Here is a 23,532-nt window from a genome sequence, read left to right on the forward strand (position 1 = left end):
CAGAAATTTTTAATTGATTGTAGTAGATGTAACTGATGATCTCCTAACTAAATCCAAAGTCTACGACTCCTTCAAATGCCCTGATAGATCCACCCTGATAGATCAATTATCTCCAAACTCCATTCAAAATTATCTCCTAACTAAATAAAAATTATCTCCTAACTAAATCCAAAAATATCTCCTAACTAAATCCAAATTATCGGCTAACTAAATCCAAAATAAGTCCAAACTCCATGCAAAATTAATTATCTCCTAACTAAATCCAAAATATATCGAAACTCAATTCAAATGTATCTCCTAACTAAATCCAAAATAACTTTCTTTGAATCCAAATCTGCTGACAACTTTCTCATGCCACAAAACCCTAACTAAGTCATGTCCTACCTACATCCGACTTACACTTCCTTTCAATCGTAATCTTGTCAGAACTTTCTGAAAACATAAACCCTAAACCTCACATGACATATCCTAAATCCTAACAAAATCCGATCGAAATCTCGTCACAACTTTCTGAAACGATAAACCCTAAACCTCACATGACATCTCCTAAACCCGAATCAAATCCGACCCCTATTGGTACTATTTTTTGACCAGAAAAGATTTGAGAGGGCTAGGCACTTACAGCGAAGATCCGGCGTGAAAAAGTTGATGCACGTCGATGAGGATGATGTGGCCTCTCGGGTTGGCGAAGGTGGCGTCGGCTCGGGGAAGGAGTGGATTAGCGGCTCGTCGGAAGATCTGGCGTCGCGACCCGACTGGGGTGACTTGCGATGGAGGGAGTGAGGGGAAGTAGGAGCAGGAGGGGTAGACACGGCGAGTGCGATCGGCGCCGATCGAGGGCGCCGGGGGCGATCGGCGGCGATCGAGGGGGCCCGAGGTTAGGGCTCGAGAGGAGGAGAGAGGACGAACCGCTCGAACCGAAATTCAAAAGAGTACGCACGATGATTGGACCTCTATAATGAAGTGCTTTATTAATGCAATTAATTTAATTGAAAATTTTAGGACGAGAATACCCCTGGACCTAATTGGGTCGATTAAAGTTTAAAAAAATTTAGGTCGAAAATACCCTTGGGCTCAAAAAGGCACAATTATTCTCATCCGTTAGATCGCCCATATAATACATGTGCTCTGGTGTATTATAATACACCCTAAAATTTCCCTAACACTATGCATAAATAAACTTGAGTAAAAGTATTTTACTGATCTATGTACACCCATTGTTCAGATGTTGGCTCCACCATTGCCGGTTGATGATCACGAACGTTGCCATCAGATTAACCATACACAGCACCAGGATGATACGAACTGGTGCCTGCAGTCCCTGAGTGCCTGTGATGAGGCATGTTCGTAGTACGTGGCTGTGGAGTTACTTGGCCCTGCAGGTACCATTGAAGCTTGAGATTGCAGGCGTCCAAGGATGTTGGCATACTCTTGGTGCTACTCCCACAAACTATACTACTATTTAGTTTGGGAATTGGAAAATGGACATCGATCGAGTGAAACTGACAAACATATTTTTCCCATCGATCACAAGATCCCTCTAGGTTCAATAACAATGTGTACATAAGAATAAATAAAGAGATCATCCCAAGATCAGTTTAGGAAGAGGCCTGAGCCCGAAATTTTTCATCATTCTTCTCACCACCATTTTCTCATCATCGCTCCATGGACATGTTTGCTGCCCGACCATCCGCCAATCCCAGAGTCCAGTGTACCGAACATGGCCATCCTTCAGCAAAACAATGTGTTGCAACGATGTGCACACCCTCACAATATACTTCAAAAGCCATATGTTACGCTGCGTGTATCCAATCACGACCAGCTCCTTGAGGTGATGGTGCCGAAGCTCATTGCGTGATTTCGACCAATGCATCCCGCGCAGATAATCGGGCTCTGTTTCTGAGTGAGGCACGTGGATGTGCATGACCTCGAGAAATGTCGAGGCCATGAGGAGGCCACGTGTCCATGAGATATCCCAATTTGAAGGCAGGTCGGCGACAAGGAGCCTTTTGAGGTGCGGCAACTTCTTCTCCGGACTGCTGGCTCCAATCCAAGTTCTCCGCCCAATAAATCGGATGATAAGGTTCGCCATGGTGGGGGACATACCGAGGAACGAGTCGAACTCATTTATCCACCGTGCCGCCACAATACTATCATCCTCTAGAGAGAATGAAAGGTTAGTGTCCATGAGGCTCGGAACCGAGCCAAATAGAATCTTTGAAGTGTCGGTTAGGCTGCATGCTAGACGGACAAGCATTGGGAGGTCGCGCAGCTCGATCACAAAAAACGAGCACTCTTCCAGGACGAGCTCCCTGATATGTGAACACGGCGCGTCCACCACCAAAGTGGTATGTGCACAAGAGCAGGACGTGAGGTACAACACCTGCAGCCTGATGCAGTCTCTGAACACCGTCTCGTACACGTTCACGGGTGTGGAAGCAGACATGTCATGCAGGACGAGCTTAGTAAGCATGCTGTAGTTATGCAGCGGTGGCAGTGCACAGTACTTGCCCAACGTCAGGCTGCGAAGGCAAGACCGAAGGTTGAGGCAGTTGTGGGGGAAGTTGTATGTCCGCGTCTGATCATAACCGGACGATGGCCTGACGACAACCTCCAGATCTTCCACCCCCCATGTACCGACTGCAACATTGATAAGGCGGTCCACACAAATGCTATTGTATGTCTGAAAAAACTCGAGACGGAGGGTCTTTACATGCCGGTCATGGACACTGTCCGCTTCTAAAAAGCTCGTGATTCCGTTTGCGAATGACCTTATTGTGTCGATCTCACATCGCGCCTTGAGACCGTCGAGTGTCCCGGCCAAAGTGGCGTCACGCGGCAAGTTGCGTTGGCGAAGGGCGACAGTCCGTTCGTACTCCGGCGGGAGTATGTCGCTCACCCTGAAGTCGAGTGCGGACAGCTTGTGCGGGATGCGAACCCAACGCCTGGCGAGGATGGCCATGGAGAGCGCTCTTCGGGTGTCCAGCCTGCTTACTATGAGGAGGATCAGATCGTCATGGAGCGCACTAAGGCGGTCCTCACCGCCAGACGTGCGAGGCCGCACTCGACGCAACATCGGCATGGCTTTCAGTGGCAATGGTATAGCAGAAAATTTTCGAAGTTCCTGTCCCATATTAAAAAATAAATATTGGCATGACATATAGTACAGTCTTACCGAAAAGAACAATATAAATAGGATTTACAATAAATGTTATAGCTCACCAAATATGTTTAGAGTTAGCAAATACAAATAGTTGGGAAGAAACGATAGTCTTACATAAATATAATAGTCTCTTCATTTTTGCCAATTGTACAACAAAAGTAACACCAAACTAGCATAAGAAACTACTAGTGAATTTGACACAACACAGGGATTGACTATTGCAGTAACAGAAGAGCGGACGTGATAAAACTGCTCAATGCATTGGCGGACCAGAAAGAAATCGGATGGTGGCGCACTTGTCAAGAAGAAAAAATCGCAGAGGTAAAAAGTTGGCAACTGAAGAATATAAACAGCCAATTGATTCATATCATAACACTGCAGTTCCATCGTACGTTTGAAATGCGCGTGATTCTTCAATTACAACAAACACAAGAATTATAAAACTGAATTAAGTTGGGGATTCCGAAAATATCAGCAACACAGGATTGGGCACTGAGGATTTAGGGTTAATAGGGGCAGCAGGGCACAACAATACACCAGGTCATCAGGCAGTCGATAATATGAACAAGCGGAAGCAGGCTTACCAAGTCCTTCTAGGCTGCTCCGGCGCTCGCGTGCTGTCTCTGGTGGCGCGGCCGCGGGACCGAGCTGCGACGGGCAACCTGCCGGCCAGGGTAGGCAGACGGGGGATTGGAGGTGGAGGAGGTGAGGCCGCGAGGGGCCGGCGCGGTACGGCTGTCCGCGTGCTGGCGCCGCCGGCGACCGCTGGAGCCTGTGGCCAAGTTCGGATCGTGATCTGAGGCACTCGTCCCTCATGTAGGAGAAACTATATATCGAGTTTCAAAAAAAAAAAGAGAGTATATATCGACTGGGCTAGCTGTGGAAACAGAATTGTACTCCCTCATTCCCGATATCCTAGGCGTACTAGGATTAGCACACAAAATTAGCGGATCGGTGGTTACGTGAGCCATCGTATACACGAGGGAGCAATCCACGAGTAGAAAAAAAAAAAGGAGGCACGCACGATCTCCTTGGACCTTGTCTTGTCTTGGTTGAACTAGTATATATGGTATACGAGTACTAATTATTTTTTTGCCAAAAATTCTGGGTGGGCCACGGCCTGGGGTAATGACAAACATGAGTGAATGATACAAGTAACACACAAGACGACCCACTAGGGTTCGTAACGTTATAATGATAAGGGTGTGGACGACGAGGGGATGACAGTGGTGATGATGATGAAGATCTTTCGGAAGACATGGAAATTTTGGGAAGCCCTCCAGGCTGATGCTTGGGTTCGCAAGATTAAGATCGCTCCAAACTTCACCTTCGAACATCTTCGACAATTTATTGAGCTTTGGTCCATCATCCGCGACTTCCTCTTTTGGTGCACGCTAAACACGACATTGTGTGGAAACACATAGAGAGCGGGATATACACTGCCAAGTCTACCTACTTGGCCCCGCCCAAGGTCAAATTTTTCGCGTGGTTGGCCATGCAAAATATGGTATGGAGTGCCGACCATTTGGCCAACAGGGGGTGGTCCAATTGCGGGCCTTGTCCTGTTTGCAAGCGCGTGCAAGAATCCATCGGCCACCTCCTCTTCAGATGCCGGTACACTACTAGACTTTAGGAAATGATAAAAGATTGGCTCCATCTCGAAAGCATCAACACTTCTACTTGGCACTTGGCACGATCAACCAAAGCGTGGTGGACCGGGCTCTCCGACTATACCATACCGAATAGGAAGGCCATGGCTACCATCTCCATGCTCACCTCTTGGACAATCTGAAATGAAAGGAATGCTCGCATCTTCCAACTCAAGAGTGCCCGCCGACAGTTCAACTATCTAACATCTTCCAACTTAAGAGTGCCCTGCGCCGACGGTTCTACTAGCTAACATCAAGATGGAGGCTCAAATTTGGGTCACTGCGGGTGCAAAGAAATTGGGATCCATCATACTGCGAGAGTATGCCTTTTGTAGCAGTGTTGTAACACAATGGGTGTTATACAGTACATCAAATCAATTTGAACCATTCATTTATGTGGCTTGGAGGGCCCAGATGAGTCAATACTACTAGAGGTTTTGGGTACTATATTGACTAGTTAAGGGCATCTTAGGTACTTCAATAATTATCAATCACGCACCAAGGTTCCTTCCCCGCCATGGCCAACCTTTCCTCCTATCATCTGTTGGCTCGGGCCACGTTGCTAGTACTCTTCGGTGACATGCGCCGATGGACGGCCAAGACGATGAAGCGGAGCTGACGGTCTTGCTTCATGTTTTCAGCTGGCCTATACCGCATGTACACAGCGATGTAGGTTACCTCGCTAGCAAACTCGTCGCCGGCCGGCTGAATATAAAAGCACGTCACGCACGCACGCCACAAAAGGATCGCTGCTTGCTCTCGTCACACAAATAGGGTCCCGAGACCCTTGTCAATGGCCACGGCCACGTGTCGTCCTTTCCTCCCCGGTGACTTTTCCTTATCACTTCAACTCACAGCGTGATTACAAGGCCGGTGGCGGCGACTAGAGCTCTCAGAGTGCAGGATCGAAGATGGGCACACGATAAACTAGGTCTTCCTCGTTGGTCTTTCCGTCACTTCTGCTCCTCAGGCAAGTCCCTGTCGGACGCCTCCGGGACAACGCACCGCCTTGAAAGAAGGCTCTTGGCCTGTGAGTAGGGGATCAACACTCCGGTTATCGTCTCTCCCGCAGGGCCGCTCCGGCAGCCCAAGGACAACGACGAGGGCCGCAGAGGCACCCGCTCGTGCCTCAGCATGAGGCACCCACCCGCCGCTGCAAACAGACGTCGCACACCCGCGCCGCTTTGCTCGCCATCGCACCATCCGGCGCCTTGCCGTTGCAGCTAATCAAATGAAAATCAAACCTGTTGTGGCCGGAGCCTCGCCTTCCCTCTCTCAGGAGCCCTCTCTCTCTGGCACTCAGCTCTGGCACAAACCAAAGAAGAAACGAGGACGAAGAAGGAAGAACAGACACAGATATTGCCGGTGCACGAACACCACCGCCGCTCGAACGGCGTATTTTCCTTAAGCACGAACTCAACTCTCCAGCCTGTTACAACGATAGCCGCACGGGCTTTATACTGGAGCCGGCACCAGGGCACGAACCCATGCCTCCCACTTCCCTGCGCCCGCGATCTGCACGCTCCGCTCGTGCCCATGACGCGCTCCGACGCAAACGGCACACAGCAAGCTCCAACCGATCGCCCGTGATCTTCCCGTGCGACTCGCCAACAGACTACGCACACACGTCGGACCCAAGTCAGACTATGGCCAGACTATCTACATGACAGACACTACCCAGACTATGGCCAGATAATGGCTCGACGCGGCCACGGACCGCACCCAACGCGACCACCGCACGCACACACGCGCAGGCTCGCCGTGGCTTATTGCCCTACAAAACCGGCAAGCGCATGGCTTGCCACACCGAGCTGTGTTGTTCTGTGCACGCACAACTCAGGCTGGACACGGTCCGGGCCGGTCCGGTCCCTGACCGAGCCGCCGTTTGGACCGGCCGGCGGCGGACCGGACCGGACCGGACCGGACCGAGCAGCTCCTCGATCCTCTTTTCCTGGACCGGACCGGCAGTGGTAAAGCTCGGGCCGGACCGAGTGGACCGCCCATGTTGGCGTACGGCGCCGGCGAGCGGCGGCGGACGGCGACGGCGACGGGAGTCTACAGGGTATGGGATAGAGAGGAAGGAGAGGGAAAGCAGCCGCGGGCCTCGTCGTCGCCACGCTCGGCATGGCCTTCTCTGAGCTCGTTGAGAAGAAGCGCAGGGACGCCTCGAGTAGCAGCGGCGGCATCACCGTCAGTGCGTTCTGGCTGGTGCCCTAGTTCTTCCTTCCTACCATGGGTACCTGGAGTTTTTTCATCTGGGAGGCCCCCGAGCGGATGAATCCCATGGACACGGCCACAGCTCTGTTACTCGCGAGGTAGTGTTATGCAATTAATGGTGTTGCCTCGTTGCTTCCTGTTTTTCTGTCACGTTAATTCTGATTTCTCTCACGTTAACTCTGTTGAGCCGAAAGGAGTCTGCCTTGCAGGGTTGTTGCATGTGCCATATTAATCCTCTTTACAATTTGCATGTTGCAAATAAACAGGGCCTATCACGGGTATGCCCACGTACAAAAGTTTGGTCTGCCTCTGATCGATCTTCAGTTAGATGGCAGATCGTGGGGAGGCGTAGCGTAACGACCGGTCATGATCTCCGAGATGTCTGGATCGGATAGAATAAAAAGGAAAGAAAACAAAAGGACGCTGATTACGCGCATCGCATCGTGTGCTGGTTTGTTTTTGAGTTGCGTTGTTTCGGTTAACCGAGTTGGACCGAGCTAAAACCGGACCGGACCGACACTTTGACGGGCCGATATTTCGTAACCGGACCGACCATATTCTTGAGCGGGCCAAGACCGTACGGTCCGGTCCATAGCGGGCCGCGAGCCGGGCCGAAAGCCCGCTCGCCACGTCCAGGCTGACGCACAACTGGCTGCACCGGACTCATGATATGCTGCATTTAGTCTATTTTGGGACAGCCCAATAACTATTTCAGAAATTCCTAATAAATTCTAGAGGTCCACGCAGCCACTGCTGCAAGGCAAGAGGTGGAACTAAAATTTAGTCCCACATTGCTAGTTTGGTGGGAGTTGGACCTCCTTACAAGGGAGGATATTTCCCCACATGTATGAGCATGAGAAGAAGAGGGACATTCACGCGCGCTCCTCCTCCGCCGCCCGCCAATCCACACCTCGGCACGCCGTGCTGCGCGGGAATGAGCCTCTCGCCTCTCGCCTCCAGGTTCCTGACTGACTTCTTCATCACGGACTTATGTTCAGTTCAAGTTCATATATATATGACGATGCTATTTACCTTCTCTCTGTCAGATTGCATGGGGACAAGTTTGTTGCCAGATGTATCATCACTAAGCTTCCTCCTTCGTGGAGGAACTTTGCTACCTTATTACACACGTGCTCGAGGTATTGAGGGAGGATGTAGTGCCAATCTGGTACAGAAGAATTGATGGTAAAGCAAAGTTTGATGGGAAGAACAATGCTGTGCAGCACACGAACTTCAAGAAGAAGAGTGACAAGAAGAAAGGTGTTTGTCATGTGTGTGGAGATCCTGATCATTGGGCTCCTAGTTGCCCTAATCACTAGGACAAGCGACATCTTAGGAAAGGCGGCAAGACCGCTAATGTTGTCACTGAAGACACTGACATGAAGGATGCTGGGTATGGTATATTTCTCACTATTCTTTCAGTATGTCATTCTCCTGATTGGTTGATTGACACGGGTGCTAATGTGCATGTATGCGGTGATATTTCCATGTTTTCGTCTTATCAGACCGCATGGACTTCCACCGTGCTGATGGGCAACGGTTCAAGTGCTTCTGTTCGTGGTGTTGGCACGGTCGATCTGAAGTTTACTTCGGGGAAGATCGTGCAGCTGAAGTACGTGCATTATGTCCCCTCCATCAATAAAAATCTTGTTAGCGGATCTCTCCTGTCTAGAGATGGCTACCAGCTTGTCTTTGAGTCAAATAAATTTGTAATATCCAAGTATGGAACCTTTGTTGGTAAAGGCTATGAGTCAGGAGGCCTGTTTCGTTTAGCCTTATCAGACGTTTGCAATAAAGTTGTTAATCATGTTTGCAACAATAGTGAATCAAATGTGTGGCATTCACGTCTTTGTCATGTTAACTTTGGTTGCATGTCGCGACTAGCGAAGTTGAACTTAATCCCTAGTTTCACCACTGTCAAGGGATCTAAGTGTCAAGTGTGCGTGCAAGCTAAGCAACCTAGTAAGTCTCATGTGACTGCGGAAACGAGAAATCTTGCACCACTAGAGATCATCCATTCAGATCTATGTGAAATGAATGGTGTTTTCACAAAAGGTGGAAAGAAGTATTTTATGACGTTAATTGATGACTCCACTAGATACTGTCATGTGTATCTTCTGAAATCTAATTATGAGGCTTTGAACTATTTCAAGATCTATAAAGCTGAAGCGGAAAGCCAACTTGATCGAAAGATCAAGAGGCTTAGGTCCGACCATGGTGGAGAGTATTTCTCAAATGAATTACATTCCTTCTGTGCGAAACATGGTATAATCCATGAGAGGACGCCTGCCTATTCACCTCAGTCAAATGGGGTGGCTGAAAGAAAGAACCGTACTCTAACTGATTTGGTTAACGCCATGTTAGACACATCGGGTCTCTCCAAGGCATGGTGGGGCGAGGCGATATTGACGGCATGGCATGGTGGGGTTGTTTGGCAAAAGTCAATGTTCCAATTCCAAAGAAGCGGAAGCTGGGACCAAAGATTGTGGATTGTGTTTTCCTGGGATATGCTTTTCATAGCATTGGTTATAGATTCTTTGTTGTAAAATCTGAGGTACCTAACATGCATGTAGGTACGATCATGGAGTCGAATGATGCGACTTTGAAGATATCTTTCCCATGAAGGCTATGGCTACCTCATGCAATCAGGAGATGCCTAGTTCATCGAATAAGGAACTAGTTACAATTACTGAACCTGTCATTTCGATGGAACACTTTGAAAATCCTGTGGAGGAGAACAATGAAGTTCCTACTAGGAGCAAGAGACAGAGGACTACAAAGTCCTTTGGTGATGATTTTCTTGTGTATCTCATAGATGACACTCCCAGTTCTATTTCAGAGACCTATGCATCTGAAGATGCTGACTACTGGAAGGAAGCGGTCCGTAGTGAATGGATTCCATCTTGGCAAATCAAACTTGGGAGATAACTGATCGTCCTTATGTGTGCAAACCTATAGGGTGCAAATGGGTATTCAAGAAGAAGCTTAGGCCTGATGGTACTATCGAAAAGTACAAGGCGCGACTCGTGGCTAAGGGTTATAACCAAAAGGAAGGTGAAGACTTCTTTGATACTTACTCACCTGTGGCTCGACTGACCACTGTACGAGTACTACTTTCTCTAGCGGCCTCACATGGTCTTCACGTTCATGAAATGGATGTTAAGACCGCTTTCCTAAATGGAGAGTTGGATGAGGAAATTTACATGGAACAACCAGATGGGTTTATAGTAGATGGTTGGGAAGGAAAAGTGTGCAAGTTGCTGAAGTCTTTGTATGGACTTAAGCAAGCACCCAAGCAGTGGCATGAGAATTTGGAAGAACTTTAACAGCTGCAGGCTTTGTTGTAAACGACGCTGATTAATGTGTATACTATCGCCATGGTGGGGGCGAGGGAGTTATCCTTTGCTTGTATGTTGATGACATACTGATTTTTGGAACAAATCTGATGGTTATTAAGGAGGTCAAGGATTTCCTATCTCGTTGCTTTGAGATGAAGGATTTAGGAGTGGTTGATGTCATTCTGAACATCAAGTTGTTGAGAGACGATGATGGTGGGATAACATTGTTTCAATCTCACTATGTGGAAAATATCTTTAGTCGCTTTGGCTACAGTGCCCGCAAGCCCTCTCCAACACCATATGATGCTAGTGTGTTGCTTCGAAAGAATCCAAGAATTGCTAGAGACCAATTGAAATACTCTCAGATTATTGGCTAGCTTATGTATTTAACCAGTGCTACAAGACCTGACATCTATTTTGCTGTTAGCAAACTGAGCCGGTTTGTCTCAAAACCAGGAGATGTGCATTGAAAAGCTCTAGAGAGAGAGAGTTTTGCATTATTTGTAAGGCACTGCGAATTATGGAATTCACTACACTAGGCACCCAAAGGTGCTTTAAGGGTATAGTGACTCAAACTGGATCTCAGATGCTGATGAGATAAAGGCCATGAGCGGATATGTATTCACTCATGGAGGTGGCGTTGTTTCTTGGAATTCTTGCAAGCAGACCATCTTAACGAGGTCAACAAAGGAAGTAGAACTCACAACACTAGATACAGCTACGGTCGAAGCAGATTGGCTTCACCGTCTCTTGAATGACTTGCCGGTTGTTGAGAAACCTGTACCGGGTATCACTAGTAGAAAACAGAGCTTTGGTCACAGGGCAGTATTCACATTAGTTCCGGTTCAGTCACGAACCGGGACTAATGTGAGCATTCGTCCCGGTTCGTGCGGCTAAGGCATTAGTCCCGGTTCACCTGGGTCCTTTAGTCCCGGTTGGTGCCACGAACCGGGACTAAAGGGTGCGATGCCCATTAGTACCTGTTGGTGGCACCAACCGGGACTAAAGGTTAATGGGCTTTGAGGCATTAGTACCGGTTCATGGCACAAACCGGTACTAAAGGTCCCATTTTCAAACTGTACCCCCCGGACCGCCTTTTCAGTTTTAGAAAAAACAAAAGAAAATGATGGAAATGTCAAAAAAAAAAATAAGTTTCCCATGTGATATGTGGTCTAGTTGTTGGGAAAATTAAAAAATATGAATTTCGACTTTATTTGCAAAATCTTTCTGGAATTTGTAAAATGGGCATAACTTTTGCATCCGAACTCGGATGAAAAAGTTTTTTATATGAAAAATCATCTACTCAAAAAGTTACATGCTATCTTTTACAAAACATGCATATTTAAAAAACCATGTAATTTTTGAAATCAGTTTAAAAACAACGTTATATTTTTAAAAACAGCGTTATATTTTTAAAAACAGCGTTATATTTTTAGAATGAGGCTCTTATTTTGAAATCAGCATGCTATTTTTGAAAACAACATATTCAACATTGACTGAATGAGGCTGTTATTTTGAAATCAGCATGCTATTTTTAAAAACAACATATTCAAAAGAACATGATTTTTTTAAGTCAGCATGCTATTTTTGAAATCAGCATGCTATTTTCAAAATAGCATTATATTTTTAAAATAAGCATGCTATTTTTAAAATTAGCATGATATTTTTGAAAACAACATGCTATTTTAAATCGGATGAAAAAGTTTTTTATATGAAAAATCATCTACTCAAAAAGTTACATCCGAATTTAACTTGGGGAACCCCGTTAAACATTTTCAAAATCCTCAAAAACCTAACAGAAAAAAAGTTACGGGGCTTTTAAGATCTAGAGTGGAAAAAATCGAAATTTTTTCAAACTGTGGTCAAACAATGGTCAAACTAATTATTCTAGAATATTAGTGTTACTAAATAATTATTTCAGTTATTTTGAATTTTGGTCAAATCTAGTCAAACTATGGTCAAACAATGGTCAAACAATGGTCAAACTAATTATTCAAGAAATATTAGTCTTACTAAATAATTATTGGTTTTTAAAACAATAGTTTCAAACTCAAACAGTGAAATGTGTCACTTCATGCTCAAGCAAAATTCCCGAGGGTTAATAGGATTGACATCTTACTATTGTGAGGAAAACAACAAGTGCAGACTTGGAAACGAGGGAGAATAGAACCCGGAAGTTAAGCGTGCTCAGGCTGGGGGGTGGGAGGATGGGTGACCGTTCGGGAAGTTAGATGATTTGGAATGATGAGGGGTGATTAGAGATTAGAGGATAAATTGAGCAGTGATGAGGGGTGATGATTAGAGATTAGAGGTTAAAATAATTCAGAAATTTGAAAATAAAAAAAATTCAAAAAAATTAAAAAAAATCATAAAATTTCCTTTAGTCCCGGTTGGTGTTACCAACCGGGACTAAAGGTGGAGCTCCACGTGGCCGCGGCCTTTAGTCCCGGTAAGAACCGGGACTAAGGGGAGAGGCATTAGTAACCTTATGAACTACGACAATCGAACTGTAATCACGAAAGTGAGCAGCTCAAAGGATAACATGAATTCATCAAGACACATTCAGAGAAGGTTAAAGTCTGTCAGGAAAATGAGAAACTCCGGAGTTATTGCATTGGGTTATATCCAAACATCTAAAAATCTAGCAGATCCTTTTACTAAGGGTCTATCACGTAATGTGATAGATAATGCATCGAGGGAGATGGGTATGAGACCCACAATATGAGTTGTTCACAGTGGTAACCTATTCTTTGTGATCGGAGATCCCGTGAATTAGATGTGGAAGACAATCTGTTGGTCAACTGAGAGGAGAGTATCCTTATTATTAACAACACCACTCCATGAAGGTGCAATACTCTCCTAATCTGCATGGCGGGTTGATGTATATCTTAATGTGTTCTAAGTGGCTCTTTTAAGCAGAGATGTTGTCCCGCAGAACATCTTTTGAAGAACACACCTATATGAGTCTGATTGTTAAACGTCGCAATCTATGAGAGTAGGGTTCTCTCTAGTAAACTCATGAAAGGTCTCAGAGTATGACGCATAAATTCCACCCGCGGGCAAGACCCACGGTAGCCAAGTATCGGTCAAGGCTTTGTGTGAAGCTAGGTTCGCAGAAATCTTGCAGTTCAAGGCCCAGTCCACTGTTCAAGCTGCTTACTAGTGTAGCATAGAGTTCTAGGTGGAAGTTCAACTTAACAGTCTCCACTGCAGTATCGGTATATAAAACAGTGTTTTGGAACCGAAGGCAATTCTTGTGTGCCTCTGGGATCTGGTGGGGGATTGCTGAAATTTAGTCTATTTTGGGACAAACCAATAACTATTTAAGAAATTCCTAATAAATCCTATGTTGGGGAACGCAGTAATTTCAAAAAAATTCCTACGATCACGCAAGATCTATGTGATGCATAGCAACGAGTGGGAGAGTGAAGTCCACGTACCCTCGTAGACCATAAGCGGAAGCGTCAAGTGACGCGGTTGATGTAGTCGAACGTCTTTGCGATCCAACTGATCCTAGTACCGAAAGTACGGCACCTCCGCGATCTGCACACGTTCAACTCGGTGATGTCCCACGAACTCTAGATCTAGCGGAGGCTGAGGGAGAGTTTCGTCAGCACGACGGCGTGGTGACGGTGTTGATGAAGTTACAGACGCAAGACTTCGCCTAATCACTACAACGATATGACCGAGGTGGAAATCTGTGGAGGGGGCCACCGCACACGGCTAAACAATGTCAGCTTGTGTGTTCTAGGGTGCCCCCTGAAGGAAATATGCCCTAGAGGCAATAGTAAAGTTATTATTTATTTCCTCATATCATGATAAATGTCTATTATCCATGCTAGAATTGTATTAAACAGAAACATAATACATGTGTGAATACATAGACAAACATAGTGTCACTAGTATGCCTCTACTTGACTAGCTCGTTAATCAAAGATGGTTGAGTTTCCTAGCCATAGACATGAGTTGTCCTTTGATTAACGGGATCACATCATTAGGAGAATGATGTGATTGACTTGACCCATTCCGCTAGCTTAGCACTTGATTGTTTAGTTTACTACCATTGCTTTCTCCATGACTTATACATGTTCCTGTGACTATGAGATTATGCAACTCCCGAATACCGGAAGAACACTTTGTGTGCTAGCAAACGTCACAACGTAACTGGGTGATTATAAAGGTGCTCTACAGGTGTCTCCGATGGTGTTTGTTGAGTTGGCATAGATCGAGATTAGGATTTGTCACTCCGATTGTCGGAGAGGTATCTCTAGGCCGTCTCGGTAATGCACATCACAATAAGCCTTGCAAGCAATGCGACTAATGAGTTAGTTGTGGGATGATGCATTACGGAACGAGTAAAGAGACTTGCCGGTAACGATATTGAGCTAGGTATTAAGATACCGACGATCGAATCTCGGGCAAGTAACATACCGATGACAAAGGAAACAACGTATGTTGTTATGCAGTTTGACCGATAAAGATTTTCGTAGAATATGTGGGAACCAATATGAGCATCCAGGTTCCTCTATTGGTTATTGACCGGAGACATGTCTCGGTCATGTCTACATAGTTCTCAAACCCGTAGGGTCCGCACGCTTAAAGTTCTGTGACGATCAATATTATGAGTTTTTGTGTTTTGATGTACCGAAGGTAGTTCAGAGTCCCGGATATGATCACTAACATGATGAGGAGTCACGAAATGGTCAAGACGTAAAGATCGATATATTGGACGACTATGTTCGGACACCGGAAGTGTTTCGGGAGGTTCGGACATATACCGGAGTACCGGGGGATTACCGAAACCCCCCGGGGAGTATAATGGGCCTATTGGGCCTTGATGGAGAAGAGGAGGGGCGGCCAAGGCAGGCCGCGCACCCCTCCCCCTCTAGTCCGAATTGGACAAGGAGGGGGGGCGGCGCCCCCCTTTCCTTTCCCTCTCTCTCCTCCTTCCCCCTTCTCCTACTCCTACTAGGAAAGGAGGAGTCCTACTCCCGGTGGGAATAGGACTCCCCCCTTGGCGCGCTCTCCTCCTGGCCGGCTGCCTCCCCCCTAGCTCCTTTATATACGGGGGCAGGGGGCACCCCAAGACACAATAATTGGTCATTGATCTCTTAGCCGTGTGCGGTGCCCCCCTCCACCATAATCCACCTCGGTCATATCGTAGCGGTGCTTAGGCGAATCCTTGCGTCGGTAGCGTCATCATCACCGTCACCACGCCGTCATGCGGACGAAGCTCTTCCCAAGCTCTACTGGATCGTGAGTTCACGGGACGTCACCGAGCTGAACGTGTGCTGAACGCGGAGGTGCCGTACGTTCGGCGCTGAGGATCGGTCGATCGTGAAGACGTGCGACTACATCAACCGCGTTGTTATAACGCTTCCGCTTACGGTCCACGAAGGTACATAGAAGACACTCTCCCCTCTCGTTGCTATGCATCACCATGATCTTGCGTGTGCGTAGAAAAATTCTTGAAATTACTGCATTCCCCAACAGTGGCATCCGAGCCAGGTTTATGCGTATATGTTACATGCACGAGTAGAACACAAGTGAGTTGTGGCCGATACAGGTCATACTGCTTAGCAGCATGTCATACTTTGGTTGGGCGGTATTGTTGGATGAAGCGGCCCGGACCGACATTACGCGTACGCTTACGCGAGACTGGTTCTACCGACGTGCTTTGCACACAGGTGGCTGGCGGGTGTCAGTTTTTCCAACTTTAGTTGATCCGAGTGTGGCTACGCCCGGTCCTTGTGAAGGTTAAAACATCACTAACTTGACGAAATATCGTTGTGGAGGATACAAGTAATCAAACGTTGTGCACAAAATGAATTTTTATCTCTGCATCTGCTTAATCAGACCCAACTGAGTCATACTCCCTCCTCTTTGAAAGAGTGTAATTTCAACTTTGTTGAAAATTCAAACATTTTTATGTTTGACCGTATTTAAACAATAATAGACCAACATTTAGGAGGAGTCCTCTGGCTTGTGAAATCCTCGTATCCAGCCTCGGAGTCCAGCCGAACGGTTCCAATCCTGGTTATTGGGCCGAGAAGCTGGCTCTGGACTACGTGCAAAATTGACGGAGTCGAGGAGCTGGAAAAAGGTGGCTCCACGAAAACTGGGAAGCGAGAGTTAGCTCAATTTACAACTGATTGCCTGACTGTAGGTACCGCTTCGAGGCATCGCTCGTCTCCTCCCTCGACTCGATCCACTGCTCCCCCGTTCCCCTCCACGCCCGCGACGAACCCTAGCGCGCCGCCACGACCACCCAACCGGCGCGGGAACCGGCGACCGCCCTCCCCACCGCCGCGCTCGCCCTCCTCCACCTCCCTTCTGACCGGAACTCGACCCCGCCGTCCCCGACCGGAGCTCTTCCCCGCCGCGTCGACCGAAGTTCTTCGAAGCCGTCCCGACCGGAGATCGACCCCACCGTCCCCAACCACCGGAGCACGCAGGCTGCGTTAGACGAGCTTGTCCCCGACCTCCTTCTCTGCCTCCTCGAGTACCTCGTCCGTGTCTCTGAAGAGAAAAATCGAATTCATTTCACAGTAGCCCACGTATGCCCAGACCGAAGAGAAAGGAGGCCTGCTAAAATGGGCCGAACAAGCACTTTCTGGCCTCTTGGCCTCGTCGATCGCTGCCTGCGAGAAGCTACCGCACCGAATAGATTAGTAGCTCCAGGAGTTTACGTGGGAAGATGGCGGCTGGATCTGGGTGACGGATTTAAGGATTTTGCAGCCGTGGGAAACTACCGAACACGCCCTTATGCCATCAAATTAATAGCATTACATTCATGATAAAATATATTTTCGTCATATATCTATTTGGTTTCACAAGCATCGACATATTTTTGCACAAATTCGGTCAAACTTTGAAATAGTTTAATCCTTCAACAAAGTTGAAAGTACACTCTTTCAAGGACGAAGGGAGTACATGTAAAGATGAAAAAAAAGATGCCCCTACCCAAACACGCGCCTAGTAGGGATGAAAACGGAGCGGAAACGGACGGAACTGAATGCTATCATATTTGTTTTCATATTTTTTTGCAGAAGCGGAAATGAATACGGAAACACTGGAAATGAACACGGAAACAGATACTATCGGAAACGGACACGGAGCGAATACAAAGCGGATACGGAAACAGAAATAGGCATTGATCGAAACTTAAAAACCCTTAAATCATAGAGAAATACACACAAAAACAAACAAATCTAATGAGTTGTTAACATGGCTACAAAATAATATCATTATGTTAGCAACTTAGCGTAGTATTGTAGTAGTACCGGACAATTGCGTATAGGGTCAAGCTGAGTACATGTGTGGCAGTAGAAGTTGGGCCTTAGATCCATTCTACTAATTTTGTCATTGGGTTCTCTTTGGTGGTTGGGCTACAAAGCAGCTATATGTCTATAGTAAAAACAGAAATTCCATATTCACGGAAACGGAATGTTCCATTTCCATGCATGTTCCACCGGAAAACACCGTTCCGTTTTTGTTTCCGTTTCCACATAAAAAAAGTTCCATTTCCACTTCCATTTTGCAAATTTCCGTTTCCGTTTTCATATTTCCTCTTCATTAATAAATTTTGTGTTCCGCGTTACTAGGCGCTAGGGATGATAATGGAGTGGAAACTTTCCGTTTTTCCGGTCCACTCCATTTTCATCCCTGGCGCCTAGTAAACCAGGTCTGCGTACACCCACGAGAGGGCCGCGGCCTGAGCCACGGCCCACAGCCGTGCGCCGGGTCCAGCGTGCACCAAATAAACCACAGCGTTGCCTCAAAAAAGAACAAATAAACCACAGCGAGAGAGCGAGGGAGGATGTCCAAATTCCAACCCCCCGCTTGCATTCCAGTTTTCAAAAGAAAAAAAAAGAAAATGCTCGCAACCGGCGAAGCCTTCTTCTGGAAGCCTCCCTGCCGGCCACTGCGACGAGCGCGAGGCCGCCCGCCCATGGCTCCGCCGTTCGTCTACGCCCGCAGCTCTTGCGAAGGCACGGGTGCGGCGAAGCTCCCCTCCCCTTCCACTCCCTCTCTCTCTTCGACTCTCTCCGTCTCTCTCTCTAAGCAGGGGCGATTTGCCCCGCGCGCTTAATTTGTGTGTGCAGCTCACGACGCGGCCCTGCGAGCGGCCTTCTACGGCGACCTCCGGCGTCTCAGAGGTTGGCCTCTCCTCCTCTTCCTCCGCCCCATCCCCATGCTCCTGGGCCTCCCCGAGCCTCGCTTGGCCATAATTTGTTGGATTGTGCTAGGGTTTTGCTCTGGCTGCGGCCGTGATTGAGTTCCCGGCGGCTGGATTAGGTATGTCGTTACAGGATGAGATGGTGCAATTGCCACCGCTGTTCTGTTAGCCACACCAATTCGGGCCCTATTTGATTTGTAGGACACTGTTAATTTGTAGGACACTGTTAATTACTCTCCGAATTATGAAAAACATATCGTGCCATTGTGTACTATTTATTGGGAATCTGCTTAACACAAGTCCTTACACGGGGTACATGTTATGCCTTTATGATCAGAGCACTGTTTTTTTTTGTCAAGTCTATGCACTGGTTGATTCACTGTGTGTCCAAGACTTGATGCAGATGTCAAACCTTTAGGGTACCCTCCAACCCCTCTTTAGTTCACTCAAGCGAACTAAATTTCCAAAATCACAAATTTTAGTTCATTCCCTTGATGCTCATGGTTTGCATCCTTGCTTGACTTAGTGGGGTTCTTGTCCATCTATGCAACACATTTGGGATCCTTTTCTTTTGGTTGTCTAGCAAGTTATAATTTGGCAATTTGCTTCAATAATATATTGATATGCTTGGGTGTTTGCTTTGGGTGAAAGGTGCTGTAAAGAGTCTTGCTGACCCAAGGGCGGTCTTCTCTTTTTTCAACAAGGGTGGCCTTGGTGTGCTGCACCTCGCACCCGTCAGAGGGCATATTGAAGTTTGCAAGTACTTGGTGGAGGAACTGGCAGGAGATGTGAATGCTCCTGCTCCTGGAGTTGGAGGTCTTTATCTAACCCTTTTCCCTTTTATGGAAATTGGCATCTGTCATGTCTATGTTTGGCACCATGGGTTGTCTCAATTGTGTTGTTGTGCTTTTTGGTTGCAGACTTTGCAGGCGTGACACCCTTTATGACATCTGTTCAGTCCGACGATGTTTCAACTGTGAAGTATTTACTTGATCGTGGCGGTGACCTAACTAAAGCAGATGGTAAATGACGCAACTGTTCTCCATCATGCAGCAACCGTAGGTAGCTCCCTGGCTCCTCACCCATGCAATTTTCGCTGTGTAGGGCACTCCAATAATACTATTGTAGAAGAAAAATATTGTAGTCATTTTTCATAGAGTTAATATAGATCTCTTTTCTGAAATATAATTAGTCAAAGTTGGATAAAATTGTCCCATCTATGTTTTATGCCATGGTGGTCACTTTACTAGCAGTTACTTCGCTGCTGTACACTCAGATGTGGAGCCACATGACTTATGGAATTATTTTATTCATGGCAGGAAGTTGTAAGGTTACTGAGTTCCTACTTTCAAAAGGAGTACCTGTTGACATACACTATGGCTATGGTACACCACTCCATCTAGCTGCTACCAATGAACAAGATAAAATAGTGAAGATTTTGTTGGAACACCATGCAGATGTATATAACCCTTACCATTTCTTATTTTCATATTTCATTTTTTAGATTTTGTTCCTTTGTATTTGATGATAATTATTACTCTTGGACCATAGAGAAATTCTCATGTTTTTCTTTCAGGCTAACACCAGTGTCACCAGTTTGGGTTCTGCGTTGATGGGTGCTCTTTTATGCCGTTCATTGAAGTGCATGAAGCTGCTGATTAAGGCCAGTATTCTATTGTCTATATTTGTTCATTGTTATGTTCTGATTTTACACCGAGATGGAACCATGAAATGTTTTATTCCACAATCCTTTTCACAGGGTGGTGCTGATGTCAATCGGATGACCTCACTTCTGATGACTCCGTTAGTGTTCACTTCAGGGCGCAAAGACTACACCAACTTTATGCAATTTCTGTTAAAGGCAGGAGCGGATCCTAATATTCCTGATGGTGTATGTTTTCCTTATTTTCTTGATCTATTGTACTAAAACTTATGCTGACAGTATTATTCAACTCTTAAGGAGGATAGTTAAGCTTTAGCAATGAATTCATGGTGCTTTTAGTCTTTGACTATGTGATGAGAAGTTTGCATTTATCTATGTGCAGGCAATAGGTAGGCGTGTGAGCTATAATTTTAACGGTTTATATCAACAAATGCATATTGATGTTGTTGACTAAAAGAAGTTTGACTTAGGAGAAAACTAGAAAATATTTTGGAATGAAGTAGCAAATTTTGAGTTCTGGAGCATCCTCTGTTCTGTGCAATCCTGTATATATGTATATCGTTAGTCTGAAATGTTTTTGAATATGGTGGATGTCCTTGTATTGAGCCCACAAATAGCCAAGATATGTCAGTGTTTCTCTATTTAATATGAGGCCGGTGCTTAACTTAACAGTTGATGAGATAGCGACATCTCATAATGCAGCATTCAGGCTTCAGGGTAGCCACATTTTCCAAATGTACTCATCCAGCAATCACTAAAATGACTTGACTTCTCTTAGCTTACTTTATTTTGTTTTGTTCATCCCAGCGGTTGGTACTTTTTCAATTACTCTAAAGTGTCAAATTAAAATTCATGTATAGCTATTTGTCCTTGTTGTTTTTATCTATATAATTCATGGGGACTCCTAAAGGGCATGCCACTAAAAATTATTGTTGCTTCGGAATTTCAATTCTTGCTGAAATGCCTGTTTTTAATCCCTTGCTGAAGGATGGCCTTTTGGTATATTGTCGGAGTATACTGATTGTTTAAATTGCTACTAGAATTTAGAAATGCTTGCTGGGATAAATCCTGGTTGAAACATTTGGTACCAACATTATGTAAACCCTGGTTCTCTCCCATGGCATTGCAGTTTATTATATGGGTTATATCTTTTCATAATTTTCATATTCTTTTACTGCATTCTATAGGGTCCTTTAGTTATGTAGTTAATTTCAAAAGAGTTGACATTTTTCCTTTTGTTGCCCAGTTTGGTAGGTTACCAATAGAGCATGCTGGTAGACGTGACTGTATGGAACAAGTTGAAATGCTGTTTCCTTTGACTTCCCCAATTCCATCTATCCCAAACTGGAGTATAGATGGAATCATCTCATATGAAAAATTTGAAAGTGCAAAGCCACTGGTACGTTATTTGTTGCTGTTGCGCCCTGTGGATAAATTTTACTCCCTCATATATTGGTTGTAATAACATCTTATATTATGGGACGGAGGGACTACTTGAATGGCGGGTCATATTTTTTGCTCGCCAGTCCTGAATTTGTCCGTCAACTGTTATGACTTGGACTTACTATATATGCATGAGATCACACTTAAAATGATAGTCATCACCTTTTTATGGTTTCTCTTCAGAGCATCACCTCATCATAACCATTAAATTGAAGTAGTTAAAGCTCTTAGAACAAACTACCAATTATAATTTTGGAAGGACCAGATTTGGACCCCTTATTAGTTCTTGGCTGTTCAATGGTTCAAAAAAAGCAACTTGGTTGTGCAGTATCGATTCATGAACTGCTGTAAACTTCTCATCATTCGTAGTCCTCAAGAGACAGGAGTGCTTTACAAGCATATATACTGTCGATGTGAAGTTGTGAACTGTGAAATATACAAATATAGACAATGTGCTATACAGCTATACTTGTGATCAAATTCTTATTGTGTGAGTAACTGCTGCCTTTTGCTGTGCTATACAGCTATACTTGAGAAATTACCTCAATGTGCACTTTGCATTGCAGCATAAGCATATCAGATACGAAGCTACGGCGAATGTGTAACAGAGTTGTTAAGTTTCTGTTTTAATTGGAATATCTTTGAAACGACGCTTCATTCCTAAATTTTTTGCATTGTTCTATCATTCAGGATCAGAGGCACCTTGAGCGAGCAAAAGCTATATTCAAGTCACAGGCAGATTATGCATTCAGGCTGAAGGACTATAAGTTTGCATCAAAATCATATGATCTGGTAAGCCCCTTAAACCTTATCTATGGACAATGGTGGTTTAGAAGGTGGCATTTTTCTAGTGACCGGTTGCAGAACATTATTTGTTTGCTAACAAGGTTTCTAATATTGTTCTCTAGTTTCCCTGTTTATTATCTGTTAATTTGCCATTATGATGTATTTCTGTTGGATTAATATTATTTTGCCGGACTAATCTTCCTAACCTGTCATCCTGAGAAGATAATCGCATAACCTGTTGTGTTTGACCGACCATAGGCAATAGATGCCGCACCGACTGCAACATTGTACGCAAACAGGAGTCTTTGTAAACTGATGTTGGACGATGGTGAAGGTGCTCTGTCAGACGCTCTCAGCTGCAGAATGATGCGACCTAACTGGGCAAAAGCTTGCTACCGTCAGGCTGTAGCTCACATGCTTCTCAAAGTGAGTTACTACACGTCTAGCTTGCCATCATGTTTCCCTACTCTACAATCTATTAAGCATTCGCTCACGTGCCTTTGATGTGCTCTACGTCTAGGAGTATAAGCAAGCTTGTGACGCTCTCCTGGATGCTCAAAAATTAGATCCTGGAAACATAGAGGTGGAGAGAGAGCTACGGTAATCTACTGTCTTGTACTTGTATCTTTTGAAGCATGAATGATATGTACTTCCATACTAACGACCAGCAGTTTGCACACTGGACCAACGCGTCGAATTCCATTATACCTACAATTCAAGTTCACCAAACTGGAGACTAACATTTCCATTTCAATTTTTGGTGCTATTGTTCCATATAGCTCTGTGGGTTAAAGCTGAAATTTGTTCCATTTTGGTTTAACACTGTACAGGAAAGCCAGGGAATTAATGAAAGCTCCTGATGAAGCTGACAAGTGAAGCATGGTGGTTAGCATGAGAGTAGAGATTGTGCTTTATGCTTTCTCAGGCAAAAGTTCTTTTGGCTTGCATTAGAGTAGTTGCTCAAACTGAATGTGATGGTACTTATGCGAGTAGAAGATAGAGGTGCTGTAAAACTTGCTCACTTGTGTAGAAAAGAGCTGAATCAGGCAGGAAGCTGGAGTGCTGAAATGTGGATGGGAATTTACCACTTGAGT

General features: G+C 45.5%; 2 protein-coding genes across 2 annotated transcripts; one reads left to right on the forward strand and one right to left on the reverse strand.

Moving 5' to 3' along the window:
• Positions 1-1,582: 1,582 nt before the first annotated feature.
• On the reverse strand, positions 1,583-3,082 carry LOC141027090 (uncharacterized). Its single transcript, XM_073504011.1, has one exon. It carries the CDS (start codon positions 3,080-3,082, stop codon positions 1,583-1,585), a length of 1,500 nt encoding a protein of 499 aa, XP_073360112.1.
• Positions 3,083-18,318: 15,236 nt separating this feature from the next.
• LOC109787342 (uncharacterized) lies at positions 18,319-23,532 on the forward strand. The gene is given in 13 exon segments (XM_073504014.1): positions 18,319-18,364; positions 18,473-18,526; positions 19,198-19,362; positions 19,467-19,579; positions 19,581-19,608; positions 19,866-20,005; positions 20,123-20,209; positions 20,306-20,437; positions 21,456-21,608; positions 22,343-22,444; positions 22,697-22,864; positions 22,959-23,038; positions 23,269-23,532. Coding segments are annotated over 13 exon segments (1,314 nt in total). The 3' UTR covers positions 23,315-23,532.

Source organism: Aegilops tauschii, chromosome 1, assembly GCF_002575655.3.
Source record: "Aegilops tauschii subsp. strangulata cultivar AL8/78 chromosome 1, Aet v6.0, whole genome shotgun sequence".
Lineage (NCBI taxonomy): Eukaryota > Viridiplantae > Streptophyta > Magnoliopsida > Poales > Poaceae > Aegilops > Aegilops tauschii.